A 23,992-nucleotide genomic window follows, 5' to 3' on the forward strand; every position below is an offset into this window, starting at 1 on the left:
TATGCAAAAGAAACTCTCATGCCTGAGGCTCTGAAGTCCCAGGTTCAATCCCCCATACCACCATAAGCCAGAGCTGAGAAGTGCTCCGGTTAAAAAAAGAAAAAAGAGGTAGTTGGGTGGTAGCGCAGCAGGTTAAGCGCATGAGGCACAAAGCACAAGGACCGGAATAAGGATCCCGGTTTGAGCCCCCGGCTCCCCACCTGTAGGGGAGTCGCTTCACAGGCTGTGAAGCAGGTCTGCAGGTGTCTATCTTTCTCTACCCCCTCTGTCTTCCCCTCCTCTCTCCATTTCTCTCTGTCCTATCTAACAATGACATCAACAACAACAACAATAATAACTACAACAACAATGAAAAACAAGGGCAACAAAAGGGAAAATAAATAAATATAAAAAATTTTAAAAAAAGAAAAAAGAGAGAAAGAAAGAAGGAACAGGGAAGCTTCCAATGGAGGGGATGGCATATGAAACTCTGGTGGTGGGAATTGTGTGGAATTGTACCCCTCTTATCCCATAATCATGTTGGTAATTATTAAATCACTAACAAATTAAAAAGGTTAAAAAATAAATATATATATATTTTTTTAACCAGAACACTTTTCAGTTCTGGCTTATGGTGGTGCAGGGGACTGAACCTGGGATGTTGGAGCCTCAGACATGAGAGTCTGTTTGTATAACCATTATGCTATCTATCCTCTGCCCCATAAATCAAATTCTTCAAAAAATTTTTAAAAAGGGGGTCGGGCAGTGGCGCAATGGGTTAAGCGCATGTAGCGCAAAGCACAAGGACCGGCGTAAGGATCCCGGTTGGAGCCCCCGGGTCCCCACCTGCAAGGGAGTCGCTTCACAGGCAGGTCTGTAGGTGTCTTTCTCTCCCCCTCTCTGTCTTCCCCTCCTTTCTCCATTTCTCTCTGTCCTATCCAACAACGAACAACATCAACAATGGCAATAATAATGACCACAACGAGGCTACAACAAGGGCAACAAAAGGGGGGGGAAAAATGGCCTCCAGGAGCGGTGGATTCATGGTGCAGGCACAGAGCCCAGCAGTAACCCTGGAGGGAAAAAAATAAAAATAAAATAAATTTAAAAAAAGAAAGAAATCAGGGGTGAGAGGGACAGAGGAGCAAAAGTAAAAGTCCAGGGTTCAAGACAACTTCTTCTCTGCTCACTGAACCTGCACTCCTTACCTCCAGCTCCACCTCTAGAGCACTCCTCTCCCTAACACTGATCCTCCCTTCCATCCCAGCTCCATCCTGACCTTTTCCAAGAAGAGTTCCCTCCCTGAACACAGCACTCTGGTTGTGGAAGTCAGCAACAGTTTGAGGAGGGCGAGCAGAGTTTGAGTCCATCTGCCAGCGATGTCATCACAGGCAAGTCTTGATTTGTCTAGTCATTCTCCAAACATTACTCCATTCTTCCTAGATGCCTTTTTACGTCCCACTTGAACATTTTCTTAAGCCCACTTTTTAAAATATTTTATTTCCTTATTAATGAGTGGGATAGGAGGAGAGAGAGAAAGAGAAAGAACCAGACATCACTCTGGCACATGTGCTGCTGGGGATTGAACCTGGGACGTCATGCTTGAGAGTCCAACACTTTATCTGCTGCGCCATCTCCTGGACTACCCCACTTGAACATTTCTTGAAGTAATCTCCCCCCACTTCCTTTTTTTTCTCTCTCCCTTGACCTCTCTCCTTTTATTCTCACTGTCCTTGACAGTTTAATCCTCTTCCACAGTCCACTAGATATTGGAGGACCTCATTTCACTTCTTGCTGCTGGGCACCCACTTTGGGGGTTCCATTTTCTTTTCTTTTTTTTGCCTCCAGGGTTATCACTGGGCCTTGGTGCCTGCACTACTGAATCCATTGATCCTAGAGGCTGTTTTTTTCCATTTTTGTTGCCCTTGTTGTTGTTGTTACTGCTGTTGTTATTGTTGGATAGGACAGAGAGAAATTGAAAGGGAAGAAAAAAAGACAGAGAGGGAGAAAAAGACAGACACCTGCAGACCTGCTTCACCGCCTGTGAAACGACCTCTCTGCAGGTGGGGAGCCAGAGGCTCAAACTGGGATCCTTGGGCTTTGCGCCATGTGCACTTAACCCAATGTGCTACCACCTGGCCCCCAGAGTTCCATTTTCTTTACATGTGTGGCTTTACCTCTATAAATCTAATTATGCTCAAATATGTCTCTGCAGCCTAGACCTCTTCTTTGAAGACTCCAACTGCCAAATTGTGTTTGCCACTCATCTTCCCCAAAGCACCTCAAATATGATGTGGTCAAAATTGAACTCAAAGTTGGAGTCGGGCGGCAGCGCAGTGGGTTAAGTGCATGTGGTACAAAGCGCAAAGACCAGCGTAAGGATCCCGGTTCAAGCCCCCAGTTCCCCACCTGCAGGGGAGTCACTTCACAGCTGGTGAAGCAGGTCTGTAGATATCTATCTTTCTCTCCCCTTCTCTGTCTTCCCTTCCTCTCTCCATTTATCTCTGTCCTATCTAATAACGATGACAACAATAGTAACTACAACAATGAAAAACAAGGGTAACAAAAGGGAAAATAAACATTAAAGAAATCAAAACGGAACTCAAAGCAAGGGAGATAACATAATTGTTCTGTAAAAAAAAAAATTCATGCCTCGGGCTCCACAGTCCCAGATTCAACTACCTGCACTAGTTTATGCCAGAGCTCTGGCCTCTTTCTATCTCTCTGTGTGTATCTTTCTCTTCCTCTCTCTCTTTCTATTTCTCTACATGTATCTTTCACTCTGTCTCTCTCATTGAAATAAAAACAAGAAAATAGTAAATGAACTTATAGGACAAACTGAATGCACATGCTACAATGTACAAGGAACCAAGTTTGAGCCCCTGGCCCAAACCCGATGTGCTACCACCTGGCCCCCCTGGAGTTTACCACCTGCAGGTAATAGTAATTCGGTGTCTCTCTGTCTCTCTCCCTCTCTGTTTCCCCCTTCCCTCCCAATTTCTAGCTGTCTCTACCTAATAAGTAAAGATAATAAAAATGATAGATAATATGAAGATAATAAAATTAAAAAAAATAAAATAAAAACAGGGGTTGGGTGGCGGCGCACCTGGTTGAATGCCTATGTTACAATGCACAAGGACCTGGGTTCAAGCCCCCGGTCCCTACCTGCAGGGGGAAAGCTTTGCAAGTGGTGAAGCGGTGCTGCAGGGGTCTCTCTCCCTCTGTAACACCCCCTTCCTTCTCAGTTTCTGTCTGTCTCTATCCAATAAATAAATAAAGATATTAAAAAAATAAAAGCAAACTGAACTCATAATCTCCACACCCAAACTGTCCTCTGTGAATGTTTGCTGCCTTTAGAGATTGACACCACATGGAGGGGTGGGGGGTTAGATAGCCTAATGGTTCTGCAAAGACTCTCTCATGCCTGAGGCTTCTGAAGTCCCAGGTTCAATCTCCCGAACCACGATAACTAGAGCTGAGCAGTGCTCTGAGAGAGAGAGAATGGCACCACACCATCCAGTTGGTTGAAAAAGGAGTCCCTCTCAATGCCTATGTTCCTCACCCCACATCCACTCAGTCACCAGGGTTGATTTTTTTTAATTGTCTGAACACCTTGTGACTCTACACATCCCTCTTCAGCTCTAAGGTACTATCAACCACAATGCATTCCTCACACCCTCCTCCAGCCACTGAACACTGTTTCCCAGAGTTACAGTGAGCCTGGTGACATTTGAATATGATTGTGCCAAGCCCTTAAAAGGTCTTCAGTAGCTCACTGCTGCAACTGGGGTAAAAAGAAAATTGTTAAGGTGTCCACTGAGGAGCCACACATCTGACCCTTGTCCAGATCCCAACCGCACAGTATACCACTGGCCTTCTCCCACTGTCTGTGAGCTACCAAGCCCAACCTGTGCTGGGTCTTGTCACTGTTAAGTCTGAAAGGATTGGCCTTTCTCTACCTCACTCTGAGAGTGTCAGGCTCTCTCTCTCCCTCCCCCCCTTCTTTTTTTAATCTCAATGCTACTGCCACTTTTCTCAAGAGAGTCATTTCTAACTCCCTGGAGTAGATAAAGTCCCTGTTACATAGTTACATCACACCTGCTACTTTCTTTCAATGAGTGACAATTTGAAATTATACTGTACTACTGTGTGATTCATTCCTGTTTTTGTTATTGTTTTGGTTTTTTTCTACTGTCACTTCCACTAAGGCAGGACTATGGTTACTGTTCTCCCAGGGTCTGGCACCTGGTAGACTTCACAGGTATTTTCTACACAAATGTACAAGTAAATAACAGAAATGTTATCAGATATGTTATCAAATGTTATCAGATGATCAGAGTGAGCCTAATCATCTCTACCCTCCGTTTTCCTGTCTACAAAATGGGCATAAGGGGCAGGGGTAGATAGCATAATGGTTATGCAAAGAGACTCTCATGCCTGAGGCTCCAATGTCCCAGGTTCACTCCCCTGCACCACCATAAACCAGAACTGAACAGTGCTCAGGTAAAGAAAAAATAAAGAAAAAAAAATCTAAATGGGCATAAGCATCATCCCAACCTCATATGATTGTCAGAATCAAATGACAACACACATAAGGAAAGGACTTTACCCACAATAAAGTATGTGACAATCGCATCCCTGCTCCCCTCTAGGCACCTGTAGTTGGTACTCTAATGGCCAAAGTCCAGTTCCAGGCTGCTGCCTGGAATTTCTAGTCATCTGTGGCCTGCCCCTATTGCAGCCAAAGCTTTTCCATAGATCTGAGAGTGGTTTTCCTGCCCTTCTGGCTCAACCTTAGAAGATACGTCAGCTGCTGCTCCAGGCTGACACAGAACAGCAGGACCGAAGCCCAGGAGGAGAGATTCATTAAGAGGCAGGGTAGAGACAAGCACAAGGAAAGTCTGGCGAGAGAGACCCTGGGGCCAGAGCTTTGGGATCAAGGCAGTGGTCCCCGAGTGGCGAAGGATGCACATACCAACAGGTTTAGCAACAGGCACGTTCCCCAGGTAATAGACTTGGAACTTTTGCACCAACTCGTTCTTGGGTGCTGGGAATTCCACTGTAGGAAAGAGGACGAGGATCAGTGTGGCAGAAGATCTTGCTACCAAGTCCTTAGCCCCAGGGCATCCACCCAGTTAAGGCCTTCCCTCCGTAGCCACCACCACCACCACCACCACCTCCCTCTAACTGAAGCCTGCAATCCAAAGAATTTATCTGCCAATTGCCACAAGGACTGTTGTTGGGACTCGGTGCCAGCACAACAAAGCCTCTGCTCCCAGATGTGCCTCTTCCTTTCTTTGTTTCTTTGTTTCTTTCTTTTCCTTCTTCCTTTATTTTATTTTATTTTATTTCATTTTATTTTGCCTCCAGGGTTATTGTTGGGGCTCGGTGCCTGCACCATGAATCCACTGCTCCTGATGGCTGTTTTTTTTTTTCCTTTTGTTGCCCTTGTTGTTTTATTGTTGTTGTTGTGATTGTCATTGCTGTCATTGTTGGATAAGACAGAGAGAAACTGAGAGAGGAAGGGAAGACAGAGAGGGGGAGAGAAAGACAGACACCTGCAATCCTGCTTCACCACTTGTGAAGTGGCTCTCCTGCAGGTGAGGAGCCGGGGGCTTGAACCGGGAGCCTTAAACCGGTCCTTGCGCTTTGCACCACGTGTGCTTAACCCGCTGCGCTACCGCCCGACCCCCTTCTTCCTTTTCCTCTTTTTTATTTGATAATACAGAAATGGGAGAGAAGAGGGAGATAGAGAAGGAAAGAGAAAGAGCAATACCTGCAGCCCCACCTCACTGCTAGTGAAGCTTCCTCAACTGCAGGTGGAGAGTGGGGGCCTGAACCCTGGCACCTGTGAGCTCAACCAGGTACACCACCGTCCAGCCCCTGTGACCCAAGACCTTAGACCTCCTGTGTCTTTTTTTTTTTTCTACCAAATCTGTCCAATGCATCCTCTCGGGCCACCCCACCTCTGCCAACAAAGCTAAACTGGGCCTGGCAGGGTGGTGATGCTGACCTTGAAAAGGGACATCCACAAGTTTAGAGTGGTCCAGGGAGAGCCCATTAACCAAGCAGCGGGCATTGCGCCGTTCAGCCATGATCTGAGGAAAAGAGGAGAGGAGGGGCGGAGCACGGGAGGGTACGTTAAGGCATCACTACCCTGGAGGCCCCTACCCCCACACAGCGGCCCCACCCACACCCTTGTAAGGCAAAGGGGGCAGCTAGTCCCAGCAGCAGTGGGGGCTGTGCCTTAGAGCAGATCTCATGCAGGCTGGTGGCGATGTTCTTGGCGGGTGCCTCACAGCGAAACACGTGGCACTTGAGCATCTGGGTCAGCTTATCACGAGCTACGTAGGCAAAGTCCCTGTTGGGGGAGGAGCACCTCAGTGTTTCCCAGAGACACCCAGTGGGGAGCCTTGTCCTCACCACACCCACACCCTCCCTGGCCCTCAAAGTGCCTCCAGGGCTCCTGCCCTTGGGATGGGGGCTTGTGGGTGCTGCCTCTGACCAGAGGGCAGACAGGCAAGCATGCAGGGAGTTCGGGGAGAATGGGTAAGCACAGCGGCAGGGGGGGGTCGGGTGGGAGGGCAGCACTGGGAAACTTGGAGACTGCAAGGCATATCTGGCCCAGGTGTGGGAGAAGGAATGGTCGAGGCCAACAGGCATAATACCTCTCTCTGGGTCCAGCAGCACAGGAGAGGCAAAAAACAGAGTCAGGAAGGAAGACCCACGAGGACTGCAGGGTGAGCCCCCACCTTCACCCCAGGGTCCCAGGCCGGGCTCCCACCTTCCACTGTCCCGCCCGACGCCCCACACTCGAATGCTGACAATGGGCTGGGCATGCAGCAGGGCCTGAGTCTGTGGCTCCACCAGCTTTAGCGTCTCGTCTTCCAGCTGGAGCAGCAGATCCTTGCCCTGCAGGCCCGGGGAAGCAGGCATTCAGTGACCGCCCAGCTGGAAGGTGGCAGATCTCAGCCACAGTCCAGGGGCTTTACTCTGGCGTGGGACAACCCAGCCTTCAGAATCACTCTAGTAGTCACGTCACGTCTTCTCTTCCATGAGTCCCTACTAGCATCCCTACTGCTGTCAGAGAACCTTCTGGGATCCCACACCCACCCCTCTAGGCTGTCTCTGGGAGAGGTTCACACCCTTTGCCTGGGCAGCTCAGCTCCCTGCCACACATCCCCCCCCCCGCCCCCACCCCGGAGTCTACCCTGCATACCACCCAGAGGTCTGGCTCTCACCTCTCCCCAGCCCCCAGCCATGGGGTCGTGCAGGTTGTTCTTGTGGTAGGAGAGTTGACGGATGCAGTTGTTGACAGCCACACTGCTGCGTCCAGGGGCCAGTTCCTCCTCTGTCATCTCCACCCAGCCCAGTGAGCGCACAGCGAAACACTGCCAGACACAGAAAGGGGGAGGAGGGGGAGTGCGTGTGATAGAACTGGAGGATCCCCCAGTGATGAAGCCAGAGCATTCCCCCGACTCAGAATGTGCTGTGTATGAAGGTGTCCGCTTCTAAGGCAGGAAAGCTCCTCCAACAGGATACAGTTAATGTGAAGGTGCTGGTGTCAGAGGAGACCTCAGTCAGACCCCTGTTCTAGGAGGCATAAGAGCCAGGCCTGGAAGGACACCCCCACACACACACACACACACACACCTCCACTAGGCCATAAGGATCTGTGCCAGCCTAAGAAGGCCCCTCACTCAGGACTGGGCAGATGTACTGAGGCTGGAGATTGCCTGGGACAAGGAGGGGGTCTCCAGTATTGCAGCAGGGCCCCAGTCTAGGGAGTGGCTCTTGGTCTTGAGCAAACCTTGGTTCCTGGATTGGTATTCCGGGCAGGCAGCTTCTCCTCTTCTTGGGGCAATGGCTCTGGGCTAGAGGCAGATGGTAACACATGGTACAGGGCCTCCATCTGGGGAATTCTCCCCCAAGGCCCTTTCCAGATAGATCCATCACACAGTTACCCCACTTCATGACGTTGTGCCACTCACCTAAGGCTCTGAGCTGGGAAGGGCAAGGTCCCCTCTTCAGGGTCCTTTATCCCCAAATCCATTGGAGCCTCCTCATTGGGCTCATCCTTGTGGAAGGGAGAGAGAAATGAGGACCGAAATGCTGTCCCCTCTGGTTCCCCTGCTGTGAAGCAGGTGCCCTCACTCACCTTCCAGAATTCTCCATCCTCAAAGCCTTCTCCGTGGGTGAAGCCAGTCCAGGTGAGCTAGGAAAAGGGATGGAAGCAATGAGAGTGTGTGTGTGTGTGGGGGGGGGGACTTCATCTTGCTCAAGGGGCTCCATCCCTCCATCTTCTGGGGCCCAAAACATCTGGTCAGTGAGCCTCACCTGGGAGGAATCCTCCCGGGGACTGCTCCCCTGTGAGGAGGATGCCTGGCCTGGGGGCTCCCACTGGGTGGTCCCTGTTGGGATGTGCCAGTAGTAGGTCCCTGAGGTGTCCTGGACCCTCATCCATCCAGCTGGCAGATCGGAATCCGTCTCGAAGGCGTTGGGGTTCCAGAAGGAATCTGTGGGGGTTAGGGGAAGGGCTTGGTGAGGCTCTGCCCAGACAATAAGGAGACAGCAGCTTCTCCACCCAGTGCTCCCCCAGTTCTCCCCTATTGTGGGGAGAAGGGCTTCCTCCCAGAGCCTGCAGTCTGGAGAAAGTCACAGCATGGGGGGGGCCACCAGCAGGAGCCATGGCTCAGGCCCCCTCCTGGGTGTTGCTCTCAGCCACTGTGGCTATGTGGAAGGAGGAGACAGGCAGAAGGAGGGGGGACAGGTGGCCCCATCTGACCTACCATACTAACCTACCATACTATCTCAGGTGCATACATGCACCAGCTCCTGCGCACACGTATGCACACAGACACACAGCACATGCATGTTCTCCTCTACACCTGGGTGGCCACCACAACCTCCAGGGTGTGCACGCAGGACATACCATCACAGACAGTGGACAACACACAGGGGCACAGGAAGTTCGAGGCAAGCACACCACAACTCTGGCCGTGTACTAATGCAGACATTGTACACACACACACACACACACACACACACACACACCCCTGCGTGTGCTGATACCACACCTGCGATGACCCCCAATACACACAGTGAGTCAGACACGACATAGGTCAGCACTGCCACATGTGTGCAGGCACCTCAGATGCTCAGCCCCTGCCCTTGCCACACAGGTGCAGGCAGACGTGCAGTGAGCACCCACACTGTGCACCTGTGCCATGCACCCCTCTCCCTCGGCAGGTGCCGCTCCAGCTCTGGAGCCCAGCTCAAGCTTCCTCTGCCTCTGCACCACTGCCAGCCCCACCCGCATTATGCCCATCACCACCACCCTACCCCACCCCCGCCATGCAGCCCCTCACCTGGGCTGTTGTCCTGGAGGATGATGGCCAGGAAAAAGTCCTGGGAGAACATGGCGCTCACTCCCAGCCCCTCCTGCCGCCACCCTCCCTCCTGGCAGCCCCTCCAGTCCAGCCAGCTGGGCTCACAGCCTGGTGCTGGGCTGCAGAGAAAAGCTCATCCCTCCCCCTTCTCACCAGGGCAGAGCGCCTGCCAGGCAAGATTTCCCCCCCCCCCCCCCCCCCGCCGCCTGGAGCTCACCAGGGAGGGGCTGGGACCACCACAGGAAGGAATGTCTTTGGGGCAGGAGGGGGCACTCAGGAGACCCCATCCCTTTCTGCAAACAGTTCTTCTTTCTACTCCTGGCTCCCTTCTCCCAGCCCTGGACCTTCATCACACTCTGCAGTGGCCACCTCTGTGCTAGCCTCAAACACACGGTGCTAGGGACACCAGGAGGCTCAGCCCATTGGGCATAGCTGCCACCTCCAGGTGCCCCCCCCCAGCAAACCTAAAGCTCTCAGCACAAATAGGGTGTGGCTTCAAAGCTCCCAAGGGTCCCCTCCCCATGTCCCTGCCAGCCCAGAAACTGCCCAGCTGTCTGAACCCTAGAGTGGGCCTTGAGGGCCGGGGCCCCAGCAAGCTTGAGGCTGGGCTTGGGGCTTCCCAGCACCACCCCCCCTCACCTGCCAGGGCCCTGCTAGGCTGCAGCGTCTCCTCGGCAACCACAGCACCAGGACTGGCTGGGAGTGCCCAGACTGCTGACGTGCTTGCCGTTACCCAGGCAACCAGGAATCCTGACTGGTCCAAGAGGAAGCACAGAGGGACAGGCATTCAGTCCCCAGACCCAGACTGCTGAGCGATGGGCTGAGCACAGCCAGCTGGGAATGGGCGTGGCACCAACCACAGCAGCTGCACACCTGACATGGGAGTTACCAGGTGGAAGCCAAGGAAAGCTTGGCCTCCAAGGGAGGTCGACCCCACAGAGGAGAGGCTCTTACTTCCCATCTAGACTTTGAGATAACCACCGCCACTGCCTTACCCCCACTCCCCCACAACAGGCACACACCCTCCCCTCCTCTTGGACCCTAGACCCTGAGCATTGGAATAGCTGCTCTCCCTTGCCTTCAGATCATTCCTTCCAGCCCTTCCAGGAACACCAGCACCAGCACAGCCATGCTCTCCACAGTCACGCCTTTCCAGGGCCACACACTTCCTGAATCTGGGGACCAGTTCGCCTTCATCTCACTGAGTCACATGCCGTCCATCTGCCACCCAGTCAACCTGTACCTTCCTGCTTCAAAAAGCTGCATGCTTCCGATCTGCCCTGGAGGGGCCCTCTTCCACCCCCACCCTTGACCATCTGGAAGGCCCTTCTGGAGCTTGGCACATCTCCAAGCACAGCTCCACCGGTTTCAGTCCCCCATGCGTGCAATTTATTGGGGAATGCACACCTTCTCTCCTGTGTCAGCTCACTCAGGAGTGTGTGTGCAGGCACAAATATTAACATATCATTCACTCATTCACCCGTCCAGTTATCTATGCATGCCTTCCTAGCTAAGCTAGGCACAGTATTTCCTCAGGAATTAGTACACTGCTTACTGTTGCTTTTTTTTTTCTTTCCCTCCACCCCATCACTACCAAAGTCCAGGCTCCTCTAGTTTTCACCTGAACCACTGCGCAAATGCCTTCCAAGGAGTCTCCCTCTTCCAGCTCAGTCTTCTCTATCTGGGTTGCACACTGCAGCCTGGATGGTTCATCCTCAGTGAAGTGACTCTGCATTTTAATACTCTTTGTTTTTTCTCCTTGCCCTCAGGAAAAACTCCAGTTTCCTCCAGAGTCGCTGTGCTGTTATAAGCCCCTAATCGTCGCCTCTCCATTCCCTTCTTTCTGCTGGGGACGAGGCTCCTCATCTTCTCTGAACCCAGCCTCCCTTTCACCCATCTTGACCAGGCTCCCACCTATTCCTCCTTCAGGCATGAGTGCAAAGGTCACTTATCAGAACTGACCACCTGCTCCCCACCTCAAGCCCTTCTGTACCTCCTCCACCCAGAGCTCATCGTACTGATCATAACATTTTTATTTCGGGGACTGGCTGTGACACACTCATTTAAGCATGCATATCACCATGCACAAAGACCCGGGTTCGAGCCCCCACTCCCCACCTGCAGGGAGGATGCTTCACGAGCAGTGAAGCAGGTCTGCAAGTGCCTATCTTTCTCTCTCCCTCTCTATCTCCCCTTCCCTCTCAATTTCTCTCTGGTCTGTCAAATAAAAATAAAGTAGAAAGAAAAGAAATGGCCGTCAGCAGCTAAGGATTCATAGTGCTGGCACCGAGCCCCAGCGATAACACTAGTGGCAATTAAATATTTCCATCTCCCCACTAGTCTGTGAGTGTTATAAGGGCAGGAACAGTTGTCCTCTGGAGGGTGCATTCTCAGCATTAAGGGCAAGGCCTGGCATCAAGTGAGAATTCAAAACTAAAAAAATAAGTAAGGGAAAGTCATTCATAACCAACTCATCTATTCATTCATACACATATATATTCAATCAACTACTTTGTGGGGATCCTAGGTTGGGAAGGAGAAAACAATTTTTGCTCAGTTCCACACAATTCCTACAGAGCCCAGACTTCCTCTGTGGCCTTCATGGTCACAGCAGTAATATCACAAAAGAAGAGGACGCAGGTACTCAGTCCCCTCCCTAGCTGGGCCCCATACCATCCTCCTCAATGCCCACCATTCCCACCAGCACGACCCTGACCACCTCCTTGCCACCAGAAAACCCTTGCCGAAACAGCTGTCTGCATCAGCACACCTTTCTCAGTGCTTCAGCCGTCCTGTCCTGCTCCTCTCAGAACACTCATAAGTGTGTCCCCCACATTGACCATCCCAGGATCCATGGAGCATTGAGGCCCTCAGTTAGGTGGCCTCTGACTCACAGCCCTTCTAGCAGTGGTTGGAAATTAGCAACCTGAAGGTTGCTGCAAGCCTCTGATAGATTCTGGGTGACTGTGGAGTGCTTTTTAAAATGCAGAATAGTTGCTACCAGAAGCTGGGCTCTTTCACACCAATACCTACCTTTTCAGTTTGCCCTAAAAAGTTACATGAACATTGAGAGTATGTTTTACTCCATCCCCTCCTATTGGCTAGAATAGGGTAGCAGCCATTCCCATTAAAGGGGTCCAGGCAATGACCATTAAAGGCCATTACGACCACATGAAAGAAGTAACCAGACTTTAATGTTGATAGAAATACTGTGTGCCACCAGTGAAGCGTTCTTGCAAAAACAAAGTGCAAAGGACTCTCAGTTCAGAATCTAGTAAAGCTCTAGAACCCATTACCTTCAAGTATAAGACACCGAGACGAAGAGGAACATGTTCAACACTGACATGGTGAACCCCAGCACAAACCACACAATGTCTCCAATTTTTAAATATGCAAGCAAAAACAGAGACAAAGGGATCAAAAGAAACCTTAAGAAGTTGATCAACCATGGAAGATCTGGACTTATTTGGATTTTGATTCAAATAAAAACAACAAATATATATATTAAAAGGGGGAAGAGAGCATTCACTAAAAACTGGAAACATGTAAACAGAGGTTGGGTATTTGATAATATTAAGGGCCTACAGTTAAATCTTAATAGGCAAGAAAATGGGATTGTGGATTTCTTTCTTTTTCTTTTTTTTAGTTTTGTCTTTCAGAAATACAAGGACCCACACACAACAGATAAACATATTGACTTCAGAATAACCTATGTTGGGAGTAGGTGGAAGTAGAGATACAGCAAATTACCCACAAGTTGGTAATTGTTGAAATTGGGTCATGTGGGGCCAGGTGGTGGCGCACCTGGTTGAGCGCACATGTTTCAATGTGCAAGGACCCAGGTTCAAGTCCCCCGTCCCCAGTTGTAGGGGGAAAGCTTCACGAGTGGTGAAGCAGTGCTGCAGGTGTCTCTCTGTCTCTTTTCCTCTCTATCCCCCTTTCCCTCTTGATTTCTGGCTGTCTCTATACAGTTAATAAATAAAGATAATAAAAAAAATTTTTAAAGAAATTGGGTTATGTGTATATCAGGTTCATAATTCTTTTTTTTCTTCTTCACTTTTTTTTTTTTTTTTTACCAGAGCACTGCTCAGCTCTGGCTTGTGGTGCAGGGGATTGAACCTGGGATTTTGGAGCCTCAGGCATGAGAGTCTCTTTGAATAACCATTATGATATCTACCCCTGTCCCAGGTTCATAATTCTATGCTACTTCTGTATGTGTTAAAAATGTCCAAAAAAATAGGGAGTCAGGCGGTAGCGCAGCTGGTTAAGTAGAGGTGGTGCAAAGCGCAAGGACTGGCGTAAGGATCCCAGTTAGAGTCCCTGGCTCCCCACCTGCAGGGGAGTCACTTCACAGGTAGTAAAGCAGGTCTGCAGGTGTCTATCTTTCTCTCCCCTCTCTGTCTTCCCCTCCTCTCTCCATTTCTCTTTGTCCTATCTAACAACGATGACATCAATAACAGCAACAATCATAACTCCAACAACAAGGGCAACAAAAGGGAAAATAAATAAATATTAAAAAAATAAAAGAAAGAGAGAGGCAGACTGGGAGTATGGACCGACCAGTCAACGCCCATGTTCAGCGGGGAAGCAATTACAGAAGCCAGACCTTCCACCTTCTGCATCCCACAATGACCCTGGGTCCATGCTCCCAGAGGGATAGAGAATGGGAAAGCTATCAGGGGAGGGGATGGGATATGGAGATTGGGTGGTGGGAATTGTGTGGCGTTGTACCCCTCCTACCCTACGGTTTTGTTAATTTATCCTTTCTTAAATTAAAAAAAATAAATAAAATAAAATAAAAATAAAATGTCCATCATAAGCTTTTTGAAGCAGGATGGTGTGCTGCTCTTGGCTCACTGGAATCCCATGCTCCCTGCAAAAGGCCCACAACCTTGGGGGCTGGGTGTGCCTACTGCCTGGATTCTTTGCTGCTCTTTGCTTACACTCCCATCCACAGGCTTCTAGCTCGCAGCTATAATACATCACCTCTGCCCTTTACTCCTCGGTTCTGCTACATCCCTGTGTAACATTAGCAAACTCGACCTATTTAAGTGGAGCACATTTAATGATCACTCTTTAGAGCCCTCGTATCTGTTCTGGCCCCAGGCCTGCTGGAAAGACATACATGTTTATTCTCCCTTTGTTTCCTTGCTTTTCTTCTTCCTTTGATTCCTATCCTACTCTTGGCAAAACAATATCTTTAGAATGCCCAGTGTGGCACTCTGCACACACTTTCCAAATCTGCCCTTGGGAAGATACTGCAGCTCCCTCTAGACCTGGTCTGTTAAAATCTGGCTGAAGGCACCATGGGGCTTTGTGCTGTACCCACAGACAGCAGTGTAGCATGGGGGCCAAGAGCTTGGGCACGGACTCAGCTGGTTTAGATCTCAGGTCAACTATGACCTTAGAATGCCTATGACTTCTGAGAAATCTACTAAACCTCTCCAGTCCTCTTTTTGTGCCATCTGCAACATGGGCAATACAGTGGCTCAAGCATTATTGTGAAGATTAAGTACAGTGATGCTGAGCAGAAAGCCGGTCCCTAGTGAGTGCCCCCCCCACACACACACACACACACAACAGGTCTCATCTACTGTTGATCAGGGCGCACCTGAGGAATGGGTCTTGTTCTAGCATTCTCTGAAGGTAAAAATGGCTTCTTTCAAGAAACCTGGGTATGGATTGCTGGGGATTGAGGACAAGGGCTCATGCCAGGGCTGACCTCTGCCTTCCTTGCCCTCTGCCATCCCCTGCGTGAGCTCCCCACATAGTACCTGTGTCCTCCGGGGAGCCGTAGGATGGACTGCCTTGGGATAATGTAGCCCAGCTTGAGTCCTCATCGCTGGCCGCACTGTTGCGCATGCCGAACAGTAGGCTGGCGCTCTTGCTGTGCTCCCGGGGGCCATCTGCAAGGGCCTGGGGCCCCGGAGGGACCTCCACACTCTCCAGGGGCTCGGGCAGTCCTGGGGGAGAAGACAAGTCCTCCTCCTCTTCCTCCTCCTCTTCCTCATCATCCTCCTCAGCCTCCCCAGCTGCCTTCTCCTCTCCCTCATCTGGCTCCTGATCTTCGGTGTTTATGATCAGGCCGGGTCCCCGCAACCCTCGGTTGGCAGCGTTGTGGGCGGAGATCTCCAGCTCAGAACAGAGGTGCATCAGCCCTTTGGGGCCCAAAGGTACTGTCTCTGGCTCCTGGCTGGCCTCCTCCGCCAGGGTGAGGGTCACGTTGCGGTTCTGGTCGCGGTGAGCTGTGGCAGCGCGCCGGAGCTGGTTCTGGCCCTCCTTGAGCCACTTGGCATTGGCAGGTCCTGGCTCAGGCCCGCCGCCCTCCCCCATGGCGCTGCGCAGGTCCTTGGGCCCCACGGCGCTGGCCTGCAGCTTGGCGTTGAGCAGCTGGTTGTGGGCAGCATGCAGAGGCAGGGGCAGGCTCAGCGCCGGGCCTCCGTGGCTGTTGGCATTAATGGCCGACTGGCTCAGTGACGATGGGACAGACATGGCCTTGGCAGATCCTGCAGGATGGGGAGGGGGAGACCTTGTTGAAGCCCCAGGTCAGAGAGCAGCATCCCCGCTTCTGCCTCAGGACTGCATCCCACCCCTTTTCATCTCCTCAAGCTTAGGAGAACACACACCACTTTGTATCCTCTGAGCTGGTTCCCCATGATAATGACTGAGCTTAAGTCCTGCTTCCCATCACAGACAAGGCCTGGGCCCACAGTCCCCACCATACCCACATTCACTGGCCCTGAGCATTCTGGGACAGCACAGTCAGTGCCCACTTTGCCCCCACTCCCCACAGCAGAGCCTCCACACAATGGCTCTCTGTGCCTCCCCACCCCAGCTTATCCCGCGGCGGCTGACTGTGCCAGGACATAGCTGGTGTGGGGCAGGCTCATGGGCTCTGGACACTGGACCTTGACAGCCCCCTTTCTCCTGCCACACTGTGAGCCTCAGCCTCACCATGGAATTTGCCCTGGGTTGTGTTCCTGTCACCATTGGGCATTGGGTCCCATCAGCACCCACCTCTGGTGCCACCCCAAGCCAGGGACTGTGAGGACAGGCGAGAATGAGCTACAGACCCAGCTCTCCAGGACCTGGCGCTGAGAAGGCCACAGAGGGAGGCCTTCCACTCCACTCAGGGCTCCTCTGGCAGTCAGTACTACATTTGGGGGGATCCCTCTAGAGCATCAGTCCCACGAGTGGCCCATGTCTGGGTCAGCGCACGTGCCTTTGATGTGGACCTCCAGTTTTATTTATTTATTTATTTATTTATTTATTTATTTATTTATTGCCTCCAGGGTTATTGCTGGGGCTGGGTGCCTATACTAGGAATCCACTGCTCCTGGAGACCATTTTTCCCATTTTATTGCCCTTGTTGTTATCCTTATTGCTATTGTTGCCATTGGATAAGACAGAGAGAAATCGAGAAAGGAGGGGAGAGAGAAAGACAGACACCTGCAGACCTACTTCACTGCCTATGACGCAACCCCCTGCAGGTAAGGAGCTGGGAGTTCGAACCGTGATCCTTGTGCCGGTCCTTGTGCTTTGCACCATATGCGCTTAACCCGCTGTGCCATCACCTGACCCCCCCCCCCCATCTCCGGTCTTCTATATTTTTGCACAAATGTCACCTTTTCCTTAAGCCTTTCCCTGAATACCCTTTCCATAACCACAGACCACCACATTCTCTCAGCCACCCCCAAACCCTTCCCCAGCAACTACCACCATCTGATAAGTTGTTGTTATTTACTTAGTTTGTCTCACAACTGGAATTTCAGTTTCACAGGGAGAGGATTTTGTTCTCTCTCTCTCTCTCTTTTTTTTTTGCCTCTAGGGTTATTGCTGGGGCTCAGTGCCTGTACTGCCCCTGCAGCTACAGACAGACTATGACCCACATAGTCAACGACTGCCACCTCTCCAGATTCAAAGGAGGTCTCGAAACTTTACATCAGGCTCAACCTGACGCTGTTGACTGGCTACGGAAGAAGGGCAAATGCTAGAAGAAGAAGTGCCTGTACCATGAATCCACTGCTCCTAGAGGCCTTTTTCCCCCTTTGTTGACCTTGTTGTTGTAGCCTTGTTGTGGTTATTATTATTATTGTTGATGTCGTTCATTGTTGGATAGGACAGAGAGAAATGGAGAGAGGAGGGGAAGACAGAGAAGGGGAGAGAAAGATAGACACCTGCAGACCTGCTTCACTGCTTGTGAAGTGACTCCCCTGCAGGTGGGGAGCTGGGGGCTTGAACCAGGGGCCTTAAACCGGTCCCTGCGCTTTGCGCCACATGCACTTAACCCGCTGCACTACCGCCTGACCCCCTCTTTTTTTTTTCAAATCTTTATTTCTTTTGATAAAGACAGAGATAAATTGAGAAGGAAGGGGAAGACAGAAAGGGAGGCAGAGAGAAAGAGAGAGACAGGGAGAAAGAGAGATACCAACAGCATGTCTCCACTGCTTGTGAGGCTTCTCCCCTACAGGTGGAGATTGGGTTTGAACCTGGGTCCTTGTGCACAGACGCATGTGTGCTTTACCAGGTGTGGCACAGTCTGCCCCCATCATTTTTTTATGCATTAGATCCACAACCATGCATGGTCCTTCTGGCACAGAATAGGAACCCAGTAATTGTTTGTGGAAATAATATGTCAAACCACCCTCTCATCTCCTCTAAGACCATTTTGGGATCTCCTCTGCCAGTTTCAAAAAACACACTTGGTGGGCCAGGAGATAGTTTACCCAGCAAAGTGTACACACTGCCAGGCACATGACTTGGGCCCTGGCACTACATGGGAGCACCACGGGCAACACTGGGGGAGCTCTATGGATGGTGAAGTGGCACTGAGGCATCTCTTTTCACCCACCTCTCCCTCCCTTCTCCCTCCCTTCCTCATTCACTCTGCATCTCTCACTCTCCTTTAAAAAGTGAAATTTTTGGTGGTCTGGGGGTGGCGCAGTGATAAAGCTTTGGACTCTCAAGCATGAGGTCCCAAGTTTGAGCCCCGGTAGCACATGCCAGAGTGATGTCTGGTTCTCTCTCTCCTATCTTTCTCACTAATAAATAAAATCTTTAAAAAAAAAAAAAGTAAAATTTTTGGACTCAGAAGCTGTTCAGCTGTATAGTGTATGGTGAAACCCTGAGTTTACCCCCATGTGCCGTAGAAAAATGCAAAAGAAAACATTCATTGAGGTGGCTCTGTGGTGCAATGGATATCGCACTGGAGTTCTAGTGACTGAAAACATTCATTGGTCATGTTACTGTGTCTCAACCATTGGTCATAGTCAAAATGCACCTGTCCTTCAGGTGATAAGATCAGTTAGGGAGTTGGGCAGTAAGCAGCGCAGCGGGTTAAGCGCAAGTGGTGCAAAGCGCAAGGACCGGCATAAGGATCCCGGTTCAAGCCCCCGGCTCCCCACCTGCAGGGGAGTCACTTCATCGGTGGTGAAGCAGGTCTGCAGGTGTCTATCTTACTCTCTGTCCTCCCCTCCTCTCTCCATTTCTCTCTGTCCTATCCAACAACGACAACAATAAAACAAGGGCAACAAAAGTGAATAAATGAATAATTTTTTTAAAAAATCAGTTGTTCCACAGTGACAGTCCATGTCCCTGTCCCTTTAAGGGTCCATTCCAAGGGGCCTGCTTTCTCCCTGACTTCCTGCTGACCTCCATTATGAAGGACTCAGTTCTTGGACCCTCGCTGGCCCCATCTCATACAACTGGCCAACACCATTCAGCTCTCTCTCACCCTAATCCCTTGGCCTCAGCCACATTCCCCTTCTCAACCTGGTTTCCTCACTCAGAGCTCACACTTGATATTTACTGATCCCTAAACACCCAGAACTTAATTCTCCCTCCATCCCCCTACCAAACACCACCTTGCTCTCGGCCCCCCCACCACACAGTTCTTTTCCAATTTTTCATCTGCATTCCCCACTAAGGGCTACTTTCTTTTCCTGACCCTCTGCATCTGCAGGTAGCCCTCAACACCAAGCACAGGTCGGGGTGAGACACTTTCGGCTGCACCATCTCTCAGGTGCGTTGTATGGTCCTGAGGCAGGAGTCGCAGCTCTCCTTCCCTTCCGGCAAGATTAGCTCCTCAGAGCCCATCACAATGCTCTAGTTTCCGTGTGCCAAGTGCAGGGAGAAGCGGCTCCTGTCCCCGTGTCTGCTTCACGTGGAACTATTTGGTGTGGCTCCACTTGGGCAAGAAGAAAACTCGTGGTCACTGGGATAAATGAGAAAAAAAAAAAAATAGACAGCTCTGTCTCTACCCAGAACCACAGCAATCTTCCAAAAATGGAAACCAGATTGTGTCATTCCCCTCTTCTGAAAAAGTAGATGGCTCACCGCTGTCTTTGGGATCATATTTGTGCTTGGTAGCAAGGCACCCAGGAGCCTCCTAAAGCCAGGCCCTCTGACATCACAGACCTCCTCCTGCTCCCTGTCTCCCTTCACACCTGGCTCTCCAGCTGCATACAGTGGGGTGGGCTCCAGGTCATGCCACCTGCTCACAGCCCTGGGTGTTTGTTGACACTGCTCTCTGGGTTTGGGCTTCTGTCTCCGCTTGTGGGAACCTCTACTCATGTTTCAAACTTTGGCTCAGAGGTCACAGCTGCTGAATAGTCAGTTGTCTTTCCTGTCCAATTCTCTCTCCCCCTCCTCAAGTGGACGAGAGGATCGTGCCCTCCTTCCTGTCTCACAATGGCCAACAGCACATTCTGTGAGAATGCCCGAGACTGTTACTCCACTTTGCATCCCCAGTACCCAGGGGAGTGTGCTGTGTGAGCATGTGCCTCCGAGTGCAGTCCTTGGTGTGAGGGGATGGAAGGATGCCGGAGACAGACAGAACAGTGAGAGGAGCTAGAAATCAGGAAGCTTGGAGAAAGATACCAAGAAAGGCTTGTGTGAACAGGCCATGGGAGTGCTAGGGAGAGTGCTAGAAAAAGAGTAAAAGGGTAGTCTGGAGGTGGCACAGTGGATAAGGCATTGGACTCCCAAGCATGAGGCCCTAAGTTCAATCCCTGGTAGCACATGTACCAGTGCGGCTGTCTGTTTCTTTCTCTCTCTCTCTCTCTCCATCTTTCTCATTAATAAATAAATTAAATATTTTTAAAAAAAAGAAAAAAAAAGGGTAAATGGTGCTGGAGGGCAGGGGAAAACAGCATAATGGTTATGCAAAGAGACCCTCATGCCAGAGGCTCCAAAGTTCCAGAGTCAATTCCCTGCACTACCATAAGCCAGAGTTGAGCAATGCTCTGGTAATAATAACAATAATAATAATAATAATAATATAATAAAGAGTCCTAGAAAAGAAAGTAAGATGGGTACCCAGAGGTGAGGGATGAGCTATAGAAAAAGGGAGTTACAGGGCCAGGAGATAGTTTACCTGGTAGAATACACACTTTTACCATGCATGAGGTCCTCAGTTTGAGCCCCTGGCCACCACATGGGAGCAGCATACAAAATGGGAAACTTGATGAGTGGTGGAGCAGTGCTGTGGTATCTCTTTATCTCTCTATGTCTCTCACCCTCTACCTGAGGATTAAAAAAAAGTCAGCCATGAGAGGTGCAATCAGCAAGGCACAGAGTCCCAGAAAAGCTCTGGAGGCGAGGCAAAAAAAAAAAAAAAAAATCCCTCTAAAAAAAGGAAAGAAAGAAAGGGAAAGAGAGAAAAGAATTAGCTTAAGCCAAGTCCTGGCTCAAAGGCTGTTCAGCAGTGTCACCTCTATGAGTTACAGGAGGAGGAAGATCCCATGACTTTGCCAAGCTCACAGGCCCAGAGGGATGACAAGCCCCTCTCTGAAGCACTGGGGCATGGAGCCAGGTTCTCAGATACTCAAAATGGGACCGCTCTCCTTAGGACTTGGAGGTGCTATCTGAAAGGGCACAAATACCTCCAGTCTGAGTGAGTGAAGAGTCAGGTCACTCGGGGAGGGGAGGGGAAGTTCTGCTCTGTCAGGAGTGCAGAAGCCTGACACCTCAAAGAGGTAGATAAACCACCACCTCACTGTTTTGAAATTAAAGGAGAGTCAAATCTGTGCAAAACTGAAAAAAATCCACAAGGACACAACTTCTCACTCTCAGTGGGGTTATTCAGACGAAGAGCCTCTCAAAGGATGGAAAAAGGCAAATGGATTTTGGCTCAAAGCATCAACTAAAGCAGCAGCCACTAAACCTAAAAAGGGGTCATATCAGCCCATAAGGGTGGGAAGGGTACAAACTGCTCAAGGTGAAGGGTCTTCTACCCTGACAGCACTATATCCCCAGCTGGAACCTTCCCAGCTCACAGTCTAGCAGGAAACAGTGAACAAGTCATTACACTATACAGTATAGCCCCACTATCTAGAGTAAGTGCTCCCAGTGAATAAGTGATTGCATATTACAGTGGGTGAAGAACAGAGCACCATGGGAACCAAGAGGTGACTTCTGGGAGTCGGGCGGTAGCGCAGCGGGTTAAGCGCAGGTGGTGCAAAGTGCAACGACCCACGTAAGGATCCTGGTTCGAACCCCTGGCTCCCCACCTGCAGGGGACTCACTTCACAGGTGGTGAAGCAGGTCTGCAGGTGTCTATCTTTCTCTCCACCTCTCTGTCTTCCCCTCCTCTCTCCATTTCTCCCTGTCCTATCCAGCCAACAAAGATGACATCAATGACAGCAATAACTACAACAATAAAACAACAAGGGCAACAAAAGGGAATAAATAAATAAATATTTTTAAAAATCAGCAAAAAATCATTAAAAAAAAAAAAAAGAGGTAACTTCCAAGCTGAGACAAGAACACAACTCTCCTTGGACTACCCCTGTTTACCACTCTTCCCTTGGAGCAGATGACACCACCCCCAACCCCCCCCCCCCACACACACACACACGCAAACATACACACCTAGTCTTGACTCATGGAGGAAACAGAAGTCATCAGTTGGGAATCTACCCCCAAACATACTGTCTTACTGACTTCTGCATCTGGCCTTTTCTTTCTCTCCTTCTATGTAAAACAGTTGCTTCGCCTGTTGGTTCAATTCTTCCTTTCATGCTTTTCTGGAAATTTTATACCACTCTTTCCTCTTTCTTGTGTATACAGTTAGGCTCTTGTCAATGGGATTCACTACCTCCTGATTTAAAAACAGCATCTTAGTTGACTCAGCACTCATCCAGCCTTCCTCCTGTCTCTTCTCTCCAACACAGACAGACTTCTTGAAAGAGTTGACAGTACTCACTGTTGTCACCCCCACTCCTTTTCAGTCATCCCTTCTTTTGTCATTCTCAGGGCTTCACAGCTCTAGGCTGACTTTTTCAGAGAGAGTGAGAGAGCAAGAGAGCGGGAGTGGGGGTGGGTAACGCATGGGGTTAAATGCACATAGTACAAAGCACAATGACCCATGCAAGGGTCTCAGTTCAAGCCCCCAGCTCCCCACCTGCAGGGGGTGGGGGTCACTTCACAAGCGGTGAAGCAGGTCTGCAGTTGTCTGTCTTTCTCTCCCCCTCTCTATCTTCCCTCTCCTCTCAATTTCTCTTTGTCCTATCCAATAAAATGAAAAAACAGCCACCAGGAGCAGTGAATTCATAGTGCTGGCACCAAGCCCCAGTGATAACTCTGGAGACAAAAATAAATAAGTAAATAAATAAATAAATAAGGCAGGGGGGTAGATAGCATAATGGTTATGCAAAGAGACTCTCATGCCTAAGGCTCCAAAGTTCTCAAATTCAATCTCCCGCATCATATGGGGTCAGGTGGTAGTGCAGCGGGTTAAGCATACATGGTGCAAAGCACAAGGACCAGCACCAGGATCCCAGTTCGAGCCCCTGGCTCCCCACCTGTAGGGGGGTTGCTTCACGGTTGGTGAAGCAGGTCTGCAGGTGTCTATCTTTCTCTCCCCCTCTGTTTTCCCCTCCTCTCTCGATTTCTCTCTGTCCTATCCAACAACAACAACAATGAAAACAATAATAATGACAACAAGAAGGTTAACAACAAGGGCAAAAAAATGGGAAAAATGGTTTTCAGAAGCAGTGGATTTGTAGTGCAGGCACCAAGCCCCAGAAATAACCCATTTATAGGAGGCAAAATAATAATAATAATTAATAAATAAATAAAAAATTATCCCCCAAACCATCACAAGCCAGAGCTGAGCAGTGTTATGGTGAAATAAAGAAGGGGAAAGAGAGAGAGAGAGACTAAGGCAGAGAAGCTTCCCAAGCACTACAGTACTACCATGAAGGTTCGAACCTGGATTGAGCTCCAATCTGGCAAAACAGGTGAACTGTTTGGCCAGCCCCTGCTTTCACTCTCAGCGTGCCTCAGTCACAGCTCCTACCAAGGTCAATATGACCCCCTTCATCGTTTCAGCTCCCAGACACTTGCAGCCTTCATCTCGGTTGTCCTCTCTCTCAACAGCATTTGACACCGGGGACCTCGCACTCAACTTTCATCCATGATTTCTACACACGCCGGCTTCTGATTTTCTTCCGCACTGTGTAGTGACATCTTTGCTGTCTCCTTATACCCTTTTCTCCTTCAGCCTATGGCTTCAGTTACCACTGAAACAGATGGAGAATTTCCTAATTTGCATCTTCATTTCAGGCTCCTCATCTGAGTTCCAGACTCATATATGCATTCTCTCTCTAACATACCGTTCGTGT

The 23,992-nt window shown here is 50.1% G+C and overlaps 1 protein-coding gene across 4 annotated transcripts in view; it reads right to left on the reverse strand.

Moving 5' to 3' along the window:
• The window catches only part of APBB1 (amyloid beta precursor protein binding family B member 1), a 31,753-nt gene that overhangs the window by 4,350 nt on the left and 3,411 nt on the right, over positions 1–23,992 (reverse strand). For 2 of the 4 annotated variants that reach the window (XM_007527759.3, XM_016190258.2), the window contains exons 2-11: positions 15,143–15,874; positions 8,317–8,495; positions 8,138–8,194; positions 7,971–8,056; positions 7,790–7,853; positions 7,221–7,370; positions 6,764–6,891; positions 6,226–6,340; positions 5,993–6,077; positions 4,955–5,038 (exon numbers count right to left, since the gene is read on the reverse strand). In XM_007527759.3, the coding sequence (XP_007527821.2) occupies positions 4,955–5,038; positions 5,993–6,077; positions 6,226–6,340; positions 6,764–6,891; positions 7,221–7,370; positions 7,790–7,853; positions 7,971–8,056; positions 8,138–8,194; positions 8,317–8,495; positions 15,143–15,860 (1,666 nt within the window). In that variant the 5' untranslated portion in view covers positions 15,861–15,874. Of the gene's footprint in view, positions 1–4,954; positions 5,039–5,992; positions 6,078–6,225; positions 6,341–6,763; positions 6,892–7,220; positions 7,371–7,789; positions 7,854–7,970; positions 8,057–8,137; positions 8,195–8,316; positions 8,496–9,347; positions 9,537–15,142; positions 15,875–23,992 lie in introns of those variants that run through there. The other 2 variants (XM_007527765.2, XM_060176949.1) reach the window with 2 other exon arrangements.

The sequence above is a fragment of the Erinaceus europaeus genome, chromosome 17 (assembly GCF_950295315.1).
Source record: "Erinaceus europaeus chromosome 17, mEriEur2.1, whole genome shotgun sequence".
Classification (NCBI taxonomy): Eukaryota; Metazoa; Chordata; class Mammalia; order Eulipotyphla; family Erinaceidae; genus Erinaceus; species Erinaceus europaeus.